This window comes from Drosophila sechellia, chromosome X (assembly GCF_004382195.2).
Source record: "Drosophila sechellia strain sech25 chromosome X, ASM438219v1, whole genome shotgun sequence".
NCBI classification, from domain to species: Eukaryota; Metazoa; Arthropoda; class Insecta; order Diptera; family Drosophilidae; genus Drosophila; species Drosophila sechellia.
Window position 1 is genome coordinate 14,222,880 of NC_045954.1, and position 17,210 is coordinate 14,240,089.

Below are 17,210 nucleotides of genomic sequence, written 5' to 3' on the forward strand. Positions count from 1 at the left end.
GCGCACTTGGCTGAACAATGACATAAGTCTAATGACAAGCAGAACGACGATGACGACGATGGCCGAATGGCGAATGGCAACCGGCGACCGCAGAGCCACCGCCAGGAAAAAGGACGAGGGAGAGGAGCAGGAGCAGGAGCAGGAGCAGGAGCAGGAGGAGGAACAGGAGGTCCTGTGGGGTGTTGCCTGCCAGCCAGAGCTCCAGCTGCTGTGATGACACTGACAACAATGACAACGCTGACATGACATGCCGAGACAAGAACTCGCAAAAAAAAAAGCGATAAAATGTCGAAAAGAGCGGAATTTTCAAGTTGGCCATAAAGAAGCTGTAATACCCTAAAGTATCCGAAAAAGAAAACCGTGTACTGCAGTAGGTACTAAATTTTCAACCATCAATTACACGAAGAAGTTGAAGTTCATCATATTTTCTAAGCTCGAGGAGTTGCGTGCTGGCATGAATCTGGTATTTAATTTTGGCCTTGAATTTTCTCTGTTTTTTCCCAACTTATTTTAGATAAATGCAACACAATGAATTGATTCCAACCATAAAAAAATTCCTCTGGTCTACTTTGCCTATAAATCCGCGTGGTTGATCATCGATTTGAGGTACCCATGCCTATGAAGAGTTCAGAAAGAAATCAAATTTTAACACAGTGTAGTGCCTCCGTGGGTGGTGGTGCATGAGTGGGTGGTGGTGCACGAGTGGGTGGACAGCGGGTGGGCAGTCTAAGCATAAATTTAGCTGCATGCTGCGGTCAGCAATATGCGTCCATGATAAACGAGCTGGGATAGGGTTTTACGTCCGTCGAGGAGTGCGGGTGGAATTTCAGGGGCTGTCAGGACAGGACACCGAAAGAGAGAGAGAGAGAGAGAGGATGCAGTGGAGAGCTCAGGCAGCCAGCCGTGCCCATTTATCGTCCAAATTGAAATTGAAAATCAGGCAGGCGCAACGCGCATCGGGTGGCAGCAAATCGTCCCACAACTTTGGCGTACTGCAATCGGGCATCAGGAAGCGTAAATCCCGAGTCTCGAGAATCCTGCCAGAGCTCTGCTGCATCCGATGTCCACCATGGCTACCAGCCACTTGAGTTCTGAATAACGGCGTCATGATTAGCTTGTTGCGCATGCGTTGTGGGCGTGTCCATTAGTCAGGGATCAGGAGATCCCGGAACTTGTCCTGCTGCTGACAGGATGTCCTCGAGGCGGCCATAAAATGGACAGCAGAAGGGTCGATTCATTTGTCACATAGATTCCATGCCACTCGTGTGCCCTGTTTCATGTTGCGTCTTGCGTGCTGCTGCTGCAGCTGTTTTCAATGTTGTTGCCACTTCTGTTCCTCTTGTTCCACAAACTTTCAACACTTCTATGTAGCTAAATATCCAGAGTTGCCGCTGACTTTGCTCCAAATTCCATCATCATCATTGTTGCCACACTGCAATTATAGTTCTTCCCATTCCTGGTTGTTGTTCAACCGATATTGTTGCTGCCGTGGCCATACATCATTTTTCTGCTTTTGCTGCTGCTGCTGCTGCGGCTGATGGGACTTTTCGAAAACATTGAAAACAAGTCAAAGAATCGTTTGTTTCTGTCGGCAAAAGTCATGAAAACTGTGAGTTATGTGTGTGTCGGGAAGGAAATGAAAAATTGAGGCAGACAAACTGCTGGAATGGTTAAAGAAATGCAAACGGGCGGTGTCAGTCATTACTCTTGAAATAACATATTCAAAATGAACCAATGTGATTCATACTGAAAATGGTCATGCTTTAGTCTAAAATACTTTAATGAATGCTTTTGAAGATTAAAAATAAATTATTTATATACTTGAGGTTGTGTTTATTTGGAAAAACGCATGTTTACAACATTAAAATCCATCATAAATTCGTATTATATTTAATTTAATATTCGTTTTCCCAAAAGTAACTTCGTTTTTTTTTTTTTTACTTTGATGGCCAATTTTGGTAATATCATGCTGTTCGCCCCCAACAAAAATAAAATGACCCGGAAATTATGAAAAGGAGCCAATTGAAAATGTAAAATTGCTGAACTTGGCACAAAACTCATTTGACATTCAAATGGCAGTTGGCGCGGGGAAAAAACGGGCAGGGGAAGCACATTGAAAGGATATTGAGGGGGTGGCATTCTCACTCGATTTTCGCAAAAAGTTAACGGCGAACTGCCACTTTTGGCTAGTTTCTTGTTCGGACCGTTGGCCACTTTTTCTACACACTTTTTGCTTGCTTTCTTATTTTTTTTTGATAAATGTCATGGGTTGATGGGCTGCCAGGGCCATTAGGCGACAGCCTCTCAGACCGGGTCAACAATATATTACACGCTTATATGCAAATGAGTTCAATTTCTGACCAACCGAAAAAGCATTATGGACTGCTGGACTTGACTGCGAATATTTGATGGTGGTGGAGGTTTGGAGGTGGAGGTTTTACGATGGTATTGGTGTTGGTGGCTGAAGAAAATTGCCAAGTTAGTGAATTATAAAACGGCTGAGAGGCAGCTGCAGAAGCGGAAATGCCCGGCAAAAATTGAAAATCTATGCAAAGGGCAAAAAGGGGCAGCAAATTGCTTGCCAGCAGTATGGATTTGAGCATTTTTTCGGGTGTGAGTGTGGTTTTCATATAGAGGGGGGCTTAAATTTGCATAAGAAACCCTAAAATAATCTTCCCCGTCGGCACGCTAGACTGACCAACTTTCTTTTAGCCAATATTAAATGGGAATTTGCTGGCAAAACACACATACTCGTTCTTCGTGTGTTCACAAGTTGAGAGCTTTGAAAAACTGTTGCATAATTTCACAATTTAATTGAATTAAAATTTTGAGTGACCATTTCTAGCTGCATTCGAGCACTAAATTGGTCAACTTATGACCCCCTTGTCGTGCACCTTCGAGCTGATTTGCTCAAATCTGATTTATCTGTACCAATTTATGATTATTTTTTTTTTTTTTCAAAAACTATTTCAATCAAAGACAAACTTTCAATTGGCAAGGCAAAGCGGCTGCTTCCTCTCACATTTGAATGCTAATCTTTGGGACCACGCCCCCAACACCCCAAACGCCCACACTTTACTCGCATACAAAGGAAAAGCTAAAGCTCAGCATTAAAAAGTTTCCGTACAAGTTTTTTGCAGTCACATTTTGGCATAGATATATATTTCATCTCCTTGCTACTTTGGGCGCTCGTTTTTGTGCATTTTATCAGCATATCATGCTATTAACTTTTACATAAATGCCTATCAGCTGGCCCGACTCCTTGAGCTTTCCACTTTTCGAATTGTTCCTGCTGCTGCTCCTTTTTCCGAATTATGTGGCAAGGCCTTGACTCATGTGTGCCTCAGGTGCACTGAGGGAAATAATGTAGAATAGGAAATTGTTATATATTTATATTATATAAAGTATCTATGTTATTTTCAAAATAGTTGTAAATCCTTAAAATATGTTTATTGCTCATTTAAAACATTTAATAAATTACGGCAAAACTTTATTGTCAGTCTTTCAATTTCTATGAGCGAACCTCGATTTAAAAAATATATTTTCCTGTCTGCCAGCAACTCACATATCGGAAATGAAAGAGCGGGAAAAGCCGCGGATCTACTGTATCTCAATGGGCAGACATTTAAGGCGGCGCGACATAGACGTCAAGGGTTTTGGCTGCGATAAGGAAGAGACATCCTCGAAGAGGAGGCACAGGCGATGCGGCAGAGGAAGCAGCTGAAAAGGAGGAAAAGGAGCCGCCGGCAGATGCTTAGCCCCGTTGACAATTTTATTTGCATACTTCTTGGCGCACAGGGCGACGGGACTTATGACGCATGACGGAAAGATTGCGCTCGCATCGAGTGGCCCACACGGTTTTTCCTTCCCGCCAGATCTTCGGCATTTTCCCGGCCTTTTTTTGTTTGCTGCTGGTGGAAAAATTTCACTACGGCCCCAGTGTTAGTTTTTTTCATCTGCCTGTTTCGGTTTATTTATTTATTTTTTCTTTTTTGGCGAGCAAACGCTTTCGTTTCGCTGCCAACTCAATTAAAGTGTCCCCACGGACACGGAGTAGTAGCAGTTTTTGGCAGTTTGGCATTTATACGCACACACAGGCACATACATATATGCCATACGCCATACGCCACATGCCTCTCGAAGTGGCCGGAAATGCCCGCCAGAGTTGCCACAGTCACGAACGCACTGCACTTGATGCGTCGTCGACTTGGCTTAGTCGCTGACTTTTCGTGGAAACTCAAACTCCACGCCAAAGTTCTGCTCCGTGTTCTGTGTCCTGTGCTTTTGGTAATCCCGACGACCGGTGCAGCCGCACGTAGCACTCCCCGTATGCTAATAAATTATTTTATTTGCTTTATAAACCATAAAATTGGCATGCCACATGACCTCCCCTCCAGCCACGCCCTCTTTAGCCGAGCATCCGCCTACGCTGGCAGCGCTTAAGTGCACACTTAGGCCGGCCCACACTGCGTATGATAAATGTTAAAAGCAATGGCCGAGCCGGCAAAACTCGGCGTTCACTGGACCACAGAGCCAGCCTTTTTCGATTCTCGCATTTCGGCAGCATGCTTTTTTTTTGTTTTTTTGTTTTTTGAGCTGAGACTGGGAGTGGATTTGCCATGTCCCATTTTCGCAGTTTCCAACGGCGGACAGCAACAGGTATGGGAATAAAAATGAATGAGATAGGGGGAATGGGGGAAGAGCGCTCAAATCGCACGGCGGTAACATAAAAATGCCCGTTAAATTGAGCTTGGCAGAAAAAAGCGGAGGTAAAAGCAAAAAAAAAAAAAACAGAGCAAAGGTGTATGCATATGCAATCGGCCTAGAATTGCAAAAGGGTTGAGAGTTGGGAGTTGCGAGCTGAGGGCTGCGGGCTGAGTGCCGGCAGACAATCATCGATTGAGGGCCTACAATGTGTTTGGGCATTAAGTCCATGGTTGATGCTTCAATCGCACATTTTTATGGCTCCGCCAGAGAGTTCAATAAAAAATTGCACAAATTTATTATACCATCTATAGTATGTGCCATATATTTGCCACCGTTTTTTGCGCCGCATCGCAAGACTTTTTTGCAAACAGAAATATACCGCGGGCTGCGTAAATAAAGAAATTACAATTATTAATTTGATATATAAATCTGATATAGGTACTATAAGTAATCGACGAATTTTGCACTTTTTCATATGCAGATGAGGCAAAGTTTTTTGCTCGAAACCATATTTTTTCGGCTTATGCATCGGGAGTTTGACGGGCGAATAAGTGCTGATCTTTGCTGCAGTTGACTTTTTTGCGCATTTGGGCTTAAATATTTCCATGACATTGGATTAAGTTGGGGCAGTATGGCGATTTTTTCTTAAATCATATTGCATATTATTATTATTAATTCGTTTTGCATTTATTCGTGTTTCTCAAATTTATGGACTTTTGAAATACAGTTTTTGCAGCAATTCATAATGTTTTATATGACAGATATTTTTAAGTATTTTGTGCAAATTACAATTCCATTCGGCAGGTTTTTAACCGAATGGAAATCAAACGGGTAAAAACCCATTACTCGTAGAAGAGCCCTCGGCTATCGGAAATTCTACGATGGAATGTTAGAAAAATTCATATGCCCAGGCAAGTGGGGGCTTAATCAAGTTGCTCAAATGTCAGCGGGCATTAAGGCAGTTACTCCAGCTCCTTGGCCTCGTCCTCGTCCCTGTCCCTGTCCACCGCCATCACTTTTGTTATCCTGGCAATTGACAACTTAACGATGCCTCGGCTGTTCTGCTCCTTGAATGGCATGCTCAAAACATTATCACGCACAGCGGGACAAGTCGTTGGATACCAGAATGTTGGCATAGGGGATGAGTATGTCGGGTATATGTCGGTATGGTGTGTAAAAAAATCATAAAAATGCAAAAGACAAAGGACATGTGATTGCTGGGCGCCCCGTGTCCTCTCGCCCCCGTCTGAATATGTGTGTTTAATAAAAAAATTATGAGCTTCAATTACGCAGGAGCGGAGCAGCGGAGGAGCGAGAGTTTGAGTTTGAGGCGCCGCAGCGAGTGCATAAAACGCTGAACAAATAACAGCAGCCAGGATAAGAGGGCCATGTGTGCAAGTGTTTGTGTTTGCATAACATAATTCTTTCTGGCAAAGCTGTAAACCCAAAACGAGGACGTGTCACGAGGGCGGGAATGAGATTGAGCTGGGTCCTCTCACTTTTTACCTAAGTAAGCAACGCTAAGCCAAAAGAATACCAAGCTGGAAGTGAAAAAATGTGTGCGGCACTTTGGGATACCCACTACATGTGGCAGCAAGCAAGCTATAAGTAGATTTTATTTGTGAAAGTAATTCAATTCTATTCATATGTTAAATACTTTCTTATATAAATAGATCCTAATTCAAAAATTCCAAATATAAAATATTTTTAAAATAAACTATAAGCCTATGTAAAGAAATATGCAAAATACTGGAAGATCCTTCACGTCTCCGCTATTGGGTTATATCTCTGAGGGTGTGAGTGTGCCAATCAGAGTGTGAGTGTTAAGTGTGAGTGTGAGTGCGCGGTGGAGACGTGCATGTGAATGGTGGCCATAAATCGGCTGGCTACAGCCAAGGGCAGCCAGGATCAGGGGGCTGGGTGTGCGAGTGTGTCACCCCGGAGGACTGACGCTTCGCCTTTAATTGGCTGGCAGCCACCAAGGACCTTGGGCAGCCTACCCCATCCACAAGTCAGCCACGAGCCACCCAAAGCAAGCACCACACACCCCTGCTCATCAGCATAATCGTCGGTGTAATCGTGGCGCAAAAATGTTCTCGCACCTACAACACCTACGCTTCAAAATAGAAAAGTGCCACCGGCTCACGAATCATGGATGCCAAAAATGGCACTTAACACTTAGCAAATGTCCCTGCCATTTTGGGGGCGGCCATTTTCCTCCGCTTCGTTTCGTTCCGTTCCGTTTCGCTTCCGTTTCCGTTTTTGTTTCCCCTCGTTTTCACTAAGCTTGGGGTTTTTAGTTTTAAATGCAATTGTTTGATTTGAGTGCTTAGAAAAGTGTATGTGCCAGTTTTTATTATGATTTCAAATAACTTACTTTCAAATAACTATTAAATACGGATAATGAAATATTTTAATAAAATGTTTTTATAATGCAGATTTTTTCACTTTTCTACGAGTTATAACCTAGAAGTCCCGGGTTTTATTCATACAGATGCAGATTAATCCGTCTGGCACTTGGCTTGAAACTTTTTTAGTGCTCGCGATATCATTTCACCTCCTTTGCGCATTTCTTGGGAACATTTCACTGCTCCCAATTCAAGCTAATCTGCCGACAGCCAGTACGCAGTCATGTCTGTTGCAAGTCGCAGGTTGCACATTGCACATAGCTGGCTGCAGGTGTCTGATTTCGGAGTTCGGGTCTTGGGTTTGCCAGTTTGGGTGCGCCAGTTATTTGTCCATGGATGGGGGAGTCGGTTTGAATGTGTGTTTGTGTGGCTTCCAGCTGAAACTGTGAAACTTATCTGTATCTGGCCAGCCCCAATTTGCTACTTGGGGGCATTTATCGGTGGAGACACCAGTTACCAATTCCCCGCACCCAAGTCCATCAAGCCAGCGAATATTCGCACCAAGGAGTACAGCATGTTACATAAACTTCTTACAGAACAACAAACAAGCTACTGGGCATATAATATGGGCGTTTATCATTTAATTAATTGCCTTTCGGAGCCATTTTCATTAAGTAATTTTCGCCTTTCGCTGTTGTTTGCTCTTTCCCACCATTCTCTCATCCCATCCACTCTTTTTTTTCGTCCTTTCCTTCTTTGTTGCACTTGCCTTGAAGGAAAAAGCTGTGGGAAAATTCACGAGAGCGGAGAGGCAACAGCTGTGGAATGTAGCCAGCTTGTATGTGTACTTATTGGAGTTGCACAGAAAGAAATAGTTTATAATTTAATATATTTGAAAATGTTTCAATTATATATCACTCAATATCATTTTTATAGAATAAAAAAAAAATAAGATTTTCAGATTGGGAAAGTCAATAACATCCATTAATATGAAAATAATGGCATCGATTGCTTTTTTCGGCGTGTCCATATATGTATGTTATTTCTTTTGTGTATATTTATACATATATCATATATACATGTGTGTAGGTCCTGCAGAGTCCTGCTTGAGTGTGTGTGAGTGTGTTTGGAAGTTGGGAGTGTGTAGAGCAGGGTAGCCGGCTTTCGATCGGCTCCAAATTGCCACTCGTTGTAAAGTGGCAATTAACGCCACATGACGCTGTCAACAAATGGCCCTGGCTAGGCATTACACACCCACACCCACATTCACATCGCCACCTACAGCGAAGCACGCAGACCATCAAACACTCCCACACACACTCACACACATGTATTGATATGTGGAGCACTTACAACACTTGTTAAGTGCATTTTTCAATGCCCCCTGGCTGTTTTTTTTTTGGAGTACAAGAAATAGGGTGAAGGAAGGAGAGTTCACGGGGTTCGGTCAGGGGGCCTCGAATGTACTAATTTTTAAATTATTACCTGAGACACGACAGCAACACGAATGCATTTCTCAGAAAAATATACAGGTGCGCCCTGGTGCAAAAAACGTGGGAAACGAATAAAATCCGATAACAAAGCCATTTTTCACCCCTTCCACAGCCACGCCCACCTGTCATTTGGAGTCATTAGAAGGCTGGGATTTTTGGGGGGGAGAAATCGTATATGGGGGGAGTGACTCGCCTTGTAATTTTGGACATAAGCCTGTCAGGGCTGTCAGGTGATTTAGCAGGTCGTAACTACTATTATTATGTTACTCAAGACCATGGCAGGTTTAGTAGTTAATTGTGGAGCAGTTAGTCGGAAAGTAAGTAAGTGGATACTTGCAAAACAAAACAGCAGTAAAGAATGTTACTCTCTACTGTTATCCTACCATTATCATTATCAATCTTTTGAAAGTCTGTAAACCCTCGCCATTATGGAAAGTAAGCCCCTTTGTTTTTATGTGAAAAATGACTAAAAGGTGCACCGAACTTTGATCACACCACTCAGCATTTTCAGTTCAAACATAGCTTATTGTGACTAATAAATGGCATTGAATTAAGTCAGGAAACAATTCACAGCAATCGGCAAAGAATCATTGCAGTATGCTGTATATGCTACATATTACAGCAGTATATTAGACCTGCCAATATTAGAGCATTCTCTTCAAGGCTTTTCCTTCTTACCATTTTCCTACCGTAAGACCCTACTGAATGCTGTTTTCCCAACACTTTTCAGGCTGCACGGACGGCGCCTCGAAGCGCTTCTTCACAGACTTCCTGCAGGACCTACCGACGCCCGGAACCGGTGGACCCACTTTCGACACGACCATTGGCACGAACATCACAGGACTCGTTGGCAAGACGGTGAAGCTGACCTGCCGCGTCAAGAATTTGGGCAATCGCACGGTGAGTACGCACCAAAATGCTGGGAGTGCCCGGAGCGTGGGGATGCGGCAAGTGGAAGCTGTGCATAATAATTTCAAAGTACTTGACCAAAAAAGGAATGAGAGAATAAAAAAGTAAAAGTTTCGCAGCGCAAACTTGTCAAAAGGCGTTACGCTTGACAGGGCGGCGAGTGCTGCTGCTGCTGCTGCTGTTGCAGTGGCTGTTGCAGCGGCAGCTGCAGCTGTAGCATGCTACGCCTCGCCCAACGCCTCTTTCCACCATCACCCGCAACGCCTCCTTTCGGGGGGAGGCGTGGCTGAAGAAGGCAGCTGTCGCCTGTCGTTTTTGGCTGCGGATTTTAGCCTGGCCCTCCGGGCTCTGAGTGAAAAGTTGTAAGCTGCTACGCAACGCCCGCCGCCCCCCGCTTTTCATTATGAAAATGCAGCTGGAAAATGCAGTTGCAGTTGCTGCGCTGTTGTTGCTGTTGCAGCTGTTAAACAATTAGCAAATTAAACTTTGAACTTTCAACTCTGGCAGCCGGCGAGCGAAATCGGAAAAACAATGCGAGTAACAAAGCCGTGGCGAATGTTCTTCTGTTTCGCTCCGTTCAGTTCATTTTAGTTGAATTTAGTTTGTCGGTGCTGGTACAACGCTGCGTATGAGTGACGTGGATGCCGTGGTTGCCGCGAACGAGTCCCCCGCCTTTTAGCAAGTTTCCTCCTCAAGTATCGCGCGGCCATAAAACTTTCAAAATTTTTACGCTCCGCTGGCTTATTAGGTGAGTGGTGAGTCCAGCAAGTTCGAGTCGTGCCCTGCCCCTCTGCTCACCACCTAAAAGCCCCAAAAACAAAAAAATACAAAAAAAAAATAGTTTGCTTCCCGTTTTAATTTCAGTTTGACAAAGTGAGTGACTTGAAGCTCGAGTTTCGCTCATAGCTCTCTTATTTTATTTCTATTTTGGGTAGAAAAAGTGGTCCTGGTTGCAAAACTCGGACTGAGTGGCGTATTCTGTCAAATGGCGGTTATGAACGCGTCCAGCTAATTACGAGTTCTCTGCTAACAACCGCCAATTAAGTACACTTTCCTCGTGATATCAATTATTCGTCTGAGAAACTATCGGATTGCACCGGTGGGAAATAGTATTGTATAGATATATATATAGCCTAGGAAGATATCACATCACATGCTGTCAAAGTGTGTTTCTCTTTTCTCCTCTAGTTGTTGCCAAAACTTTCTGGGTATTATTTTCACTAGAAAGCTGACTGAGAGGCATTATGATTAGTTGCTGCGAGCGGCTTAAATTATTTTATTCAAATTTCAGTCAGCCAATAAACTTATACCAATTTGAAGATTTCAAATTAGACCAAATTAATTTGACCCTGGTCTCCTAAAAAATCATAGGGATCATTAGAATTGGTTATTATCTACACAAAAATGTTATTCTTTTAGCTGTGTGGTCATTTTTAGCCAAGTTGTGATTAAAGACGGCATCCAAGAAATCAACATTTTGGTAAAAGTCTTTTTCTCATTTTCCGCATAAAAATATTCAGTTTTTGCTCCATAAAATTGGAAATAATAGTCCAAAAATGGAATGTTATACCTCGTTGAGCTCGGTATTTAATTTCTAATCTTTCTGGATTCCAACTTTAAAATTTTAATTTTTTGGCATTTTTTATAAAAAAATGCAAAACATGACAAAAAATTTATTTTACCCTGCGGTCCCAGAAAATCAAAGGGATCATGAGCATTTATAATAAGCTGCACAAACATATTGTTCTTCTGGCTATGTATCAATTTTTAGTCAAGTTATGATCTAACTGGTCTTATAAATACAAAATATACAAATTATATCATATCATTTGGAAAAAACGTTTTTCGCTTTCTGAATCTAAAAATGATGAGCTTTTTGGAATGAATTTCCTCATCTACCCGGTTTTCAATTTTAAAATGTATATTTTCTTGCAAAATTTGATGATGTTACGAGTACAACTTTAAAGAAATGCGAAAAATTAACAAAGGTCTCAATTACGGTCAACAAAGAGTTGAATCGATTACTCCTTTATTAAGCCGATATATCCTTTCCATTACTTAGCAATATTTACTCTTACAAGTAGTTTATGCTACCTGACTGGCTAAAACCCGATTTCATGGGAGACTTGATATTTTCTCTTCCAAATTTTCACATGTATACATATACTCGTATAACCTGCCAAACTCCCAACGTGATGTATGCATTTGTGCGTTGGTCATCGAAGCTGATGAGCTGGCTAAATACTGTGTAATTAATCACCAGGCGAGCAGCCTGCCATTTATTACTCGCCAGTCGCCCATTCCTTGGATATCAGTTGATTTCCTCCCAGACGCCTAATTACTCAGAAGATGTTAGTTCATGAATTATACCCGCCACAGAGTGAACAAGTTCCATTTTCAGAGAGGTCCTGTGGCGTGCAGCTTGCACATGTCCCTTAATGGCAACAATTTTCCATGCGATTTAACAATTTTCGAACGCGTTTTTATGCCAAACAATAAATGGCGCCATCAAGTATGCGGCGCATACTTCCGCTTCCTCCCGATGAGAAAGGTTCGCTTCAAATAATTTATTCAGCTTCTTAGAGAATAATTTATGGAATAAGTTCGATTATTGTCGTTAAATACTTCTATCATATTCGCTATAAAATATGTAATATGCGGAGCTTATAAAGTTTAATTCCTTTAAGAAATAACTGAAGTTGTTGCTCTAAGATGTGCTAATTAACATATGTACACCATCATTTAAGAAACCTCGCTTTTTGCCAAGGGAAATCGGCACATTTTCAACGCATCCTTTGTAGTTGGCCAATTCCTGCGAGGCTCAGAATTTCAAAATGCCAGGGAAAACGGGCGACATTAAAATTTCCCTTTGCAATTCATTAGCAAACGCGATTTGGCGGCTGCCGAGTGTTTATTAACAAAGCCTCCACTTAACTTTGCGAGGGTGTTTTTTGACGGGTGGTGTCGGTTGGCTGGGTGGTTGGGTGGTTTGATTTGTGGCGCCAACTGAAGGAGCATGTCATTTGTGGTCTTCGAGAGGCGGCGACCACAAGTCAGGGCTTCTTCGACACCGCAGAATGCCAATGGCTGCAGATGGGGAATTACACGGGGGAGCAGCAAGGAGGGGCAAGATGGGGTCTTTAATGGGTGCTCCAAATTCTCAATGCATGTAGTTCATTAGTGTGTAATTGTGAGGGTGTACGAGTGTGCCGTGCATGTGTGTGTGTGGAATGCGTATCGATTTGCATCAATGGAATTGTCAATGCCCTGAGCAATGACCGCAGCCACAGAAGGAACAACGACAACGACATCGTGACCATGATGACTGAGGTTTTGGCCGCCAGGTACAGTGGCCAAAACCACAGCACTACCAAGTTCCATTCGAAAATATTGATTTTGTGCGCAGCTGGTTTTTCAGAACGGAAATATGGCAATTCAAACAGGCAGAGAGCAATTAAAAAAAGGACCTTTCTCAAACTCAAGGTACAGCAAGTCAGGGATATAATAATAATATGAACCTTGGAACTAACCATGTTGTTATAATTATATTTTATATTAATTACTCCTTCCCTATTTTTAGGATGAGGTGAGTCCAATTTATTGGCTTTAAATTCCACTGTGCAGCGGGGTTTCCTTTTTGGTGGGGTGTGGGTGCGAAGTGAGCCCCGTTCATTTCTGGGCAACTGCAATTGAAATTGTTGCGGTTGATTTTACAAGTAAATTGTCACTGCCAGTTGTAACACAACCGAGTTCCACTTTCCACCAACCCAAAAACCCCCTGGACTCAGCCTTTGGCCACCGAAACAATTGAAAATGCAATTTAGCGTGTGAGGTTTCGCTGCGCCTCGTCCTTTTCCGTTTGGTTTCCGCTGTTCCGCTGGGTCCTTCGATGCTTTTTCTCATTTTTCTCGTTTGGTACCCCCATATCCAATCTTTGGCCTTTTGTTTTCCGACTGGACACCGCAGCGGGTTTTTTTATTCTGCCTTCCTCTGAGGTGGCAGGCACAGCGATTTTGATGCGTTTTCGTTTCGTTTTCACATGTGGGAAAAAAGGACCATCTGGAGGTCAGGTCTGGGGGCACAGGAAAACAGAATGGTCCTTTTTCGTGACTTTCGGGCATTCTATTTATTTTTAAAAAAATCAATGAATTCGTAGCTATAATAAATGTACAGTTGTGCAGTTTTAGTTATTTAGTATAAATCAGTAAGGATTTACATTTACATTAAAGATCATTAGATCATACTATTTTTCAGCTCGAAATTAATCTTTTGAACCTTTCTAAATCGCACGTTGAGCAGAAAAGATGGCGTATTTTCTTCGCCAAAGTCAGAGCCTTTCTCCACGCAAAGAAAAAAATTTTAAAATTGCGCTTATACTTTTCGTTCTTTCTTTTAGTCAGCTGTATGTTTGTGTGCGTGTTGTTTGTGTGTGCGATTGCCACGCCCACTCGCTTTTTGCTTGCCTTGTCTGTCTTTCTGTTTGTTCAACGGTACAGGACTAAAAGCAGCTCGACGAGCCACAGAAGTAATAAAGGAGAACTTTTTGCTTTGCTCGAAGAAAAAAAAATATTAAAAAGTGTCAACCGAATGACCCCGCTTTCCACTCTGCCCGCCAAAAAATCACTATCACCCCCACCTCTTTGTGCCAAAAAGAGAATTCGTAGTGCATTCATTAAATTATTTTTAATATTCGCTGAGAAAAAAGCCGGGGCACTCATTAAAAAATCACTTCTCTGGGGTTGCGAAAATTTTGGGGCGGCTCTTCTTCGCTTTAAACACATCAATTGCCACGCCCATGTGACCACGCCCGGTAGTTCGCCGCCCCTAAATCAGATATCAAAATGTCTGTTTACATAGCGGAAAGAAATCACATTCTCCTTCTGTTATATGCGTGTGTTGTCATCGCATTATATAAGGGGCGGCAGAGGGCGAAAGTAGGCGTGGCACCCCGCTGGCTAAAATCAAATCAATCAAAGAAATGTTTAATATTTTTTGCTATCCGCTTCACGGGGCGCGTTGACATAAAATCCATCTGAGGGGAAAGGCTGAACTGAACTGAACTGAAATGGGAAAGTCAAAAGTAGAAAGTCGAAAAGCTGAGCGACTGTCATGGCAGCCGGAAAATCGGAAAAGAAGTCGGGAAAAACGCAGGCGGCAACAACAATTGTCTGCCTTTGTGTCAGCTGTCAATTTTCCAGCATTTACTTAGCTGGCAGGGGCAACGCGGTGAAAATGTCGTGGAAAATGTCTCAGCACATGCGGGTACAAAGGAAAATCAGCTAATGATCTCAAGTGTGCTTACCCTATCCCATCAAACAATTTCTGTGCCTTCAATGCAAGCCTTACACGAGCAGAAAGTGTGTGTGTTGTTCCAATTAGTTGAAATTATAAAATTAAAATCACTAGGTTACTTATTCTGAAAGTTAGTCATGGAAAATCTACATTTATTCTTGACAATATAACTTCAACTAAGCCAACAATAAGCAACAGCATATGTACAGCTAATATATGTTTAATTATGATTTAACTTGTGCTTTTCTCTAGCTCGATGATACTGAGCCAACTGCACAGCAATACAAATAAAACAACTAATGAATATGGAAATGTTCAATACATTCCCCATGTATTCCTAATGTATTTTTCCTGAGAAAGAGCGGCAAACAATAAACCCAATAAAATATAACAAATTGCTCCGGCTGCGGCAATTAGATTCGGGTGTGAACTGGGCTCTCTTTTTTTTGCCAGGGTTGCCAGGTAACATATGTATGCAGATACACATATAGTAGTATATCCAAAGCACCCATCCGAATCGTTTATCTTCGTCAATGGTTTCTGATTTATGTGCCCGGTGATTGCTTCACCTTGCGAGTATATGTATCCTGTATATCCCATTTCTGCCGTAGGCACTTTCACCCCGCTAATGTGCCGGGTCAAAGGTTGAGGCGCGGCCATTTCGGCATTTAAATACAATTTCCCTGCCCCGCAGCTTAAACAAAAAAATAAAATAAGCGAAATTGCGTTACGTGCCAGGTTCCAAGACACGTGGATGGTGTCGGAAAGGGATGATGAGGCAAGGGCAGTGGTCCCCAGCTTATTATTATTATTTCATCTTGCTGTTGTTGTTGCCCGGGCAATTTCATTCAATTTCGCTTACGAATTTTCGACGCCCCCGGCAATTGAAGCCGGAAAACAAGTCAACGAAAGGGGGAAGGGCAAAAAACAAGGGGATAACAACCACCTGCCGGAAAGAACCGCCCGCCCCCTTCCAATCACCTGAAACAGTGTGGAACAGTCGGAGAACCCGCCCACCGTTTAGCTCGTTAGGATCGGACACTTGCGGTTTATGAAAAGCTGTTGCCGGCGCATCCTGGAACGTGTCCTGCGAGTGTCATTAGCAGAACCCGCGGCAAATCAAACAATCCCGGCATCCTGCTATTCTGGTTAACCATAAATTTTCAGCCAGCCCGTTGAGCGATGTGCCATTGATGGCCTTCTTATGCTAATTTCCGTGAAATTTTCATATTTATATTTCGCTGGAAACTTTTTATGGGTCTGCGCCGCAAAAGACAAAGACAATTTGGGTGACCGATGAGTCGTATGAGTAATATTTTGCGTGTCTCTATGAAAAATTCATGCGACTTGCAATCGCTCACCTCGTTTCGCCTTTCTTTTGCTATATATATATATATATATTTATATATATACTATATAAATTTCCATCTTCGCAGCCAGCTGGCAGGCAATGGAAAAACGTTTTTGCAACAGAGCAATAAATTATTCAAAATGCAAAACGTTGCGTATGAGTGATTTAAGGCAAATACAAATACTATATGTATATGTATCCACATACATAGACACATTCGCACATATATTCGCATCGAAAAATGCGTAACCATATGGGATATGTATGAGCTATATCCTGCACAGGTAAGAGGGCCACGCCCAACCATCTGTATCCGCCCCCTTTGAGGGCTATTTCGATATCTTTGCATATTTATTGGCTTTCAGCATACCATGTGCACCTCCTTTTATGTTAGCTTTGTCTTGCTTACTTTTTATTAGCATACTTGGCTTCGAATCGAAATGGGTAAGCTGGATCGAGGGTGAGCGGAATAACCGATTGGGGAAAATGGGGAAAGTTGGGAAAGTGCCCCAAATGACCACTTTCTAAATGGTCTGTTCAAAGAGATAATGGTCCTAAATATTGAGTGTTGTTCTGTGCGCTCTTACATTAAATTTGAGCCCTGTCGTCCAAGTCAATGAATCCAATTGCAATGTTTTTGATTTGAAATTGAAACGAATTGAGGTATCGAATGAAATCAATCCATTTCCATATCATTATCTCGTGCTTTTGAACACTTGGAACTTAATATAAGGTTTAATCTTGCAAGCCTTTCCAATTACTTATTATAACTGATATCCAATTAGTATTTAATGCTGCATGTGCCGGGATCTATTATCCAATGATGTTGAAATGTTGATGTTATTCAATTTCGTCTTAAGTTCTTGTTGTTCCCCTAAGCAATAAATCCTTTAAATTATTTTGATAGTTTGAAATCAACAGCTTAAAAAGTTCTGATTTCCACTACAAAGTGCTTAAAAAGCCAACAGGGGAAAACGCCACCTATCGGAAATTTATCGATGTCAAGCCGCCCATTGAGTTAAGGCTCGCAATCAATCATCCTTAAACACATCTCCCGATTCAGGTCCAATCGACTGCCAACCATCTTGCCAATCAGGCTCAAGCAAAATC

At 42.3% G+C, this 17,210-nt stretch overlaps 1 protein-coding gene across 5 annotated transcripts in view; it reads left to right on the plus strand.

Moving 5' to 3' along the window:
- LOC6618538 (zwei Ig domain protein zig-8) overlaps positions 1-17,210 on the plus strand; it is a 134,741-nt gene that overhangs the window by 89,451 nt on the left and 28,080 nt on the right. For all 5 annotated transcript variants that reach the window (XR_004362500.1, XM_032725392.1, XM_032725391.1 and 2 more), the window contains one exon: positions 9,279-9,448. Coding sequence is in view for 4 of the 5 variants with exons in the window: in XM_032725392.1 (XP_032581283.1) it covers positions 9,279-9,448 (170 nt within the window). In the remaining variant the exon portion in view is untranslated. The remainder of the gene's footprint in view (positions 1-9,278; positions 9,449-17,210) is intronic.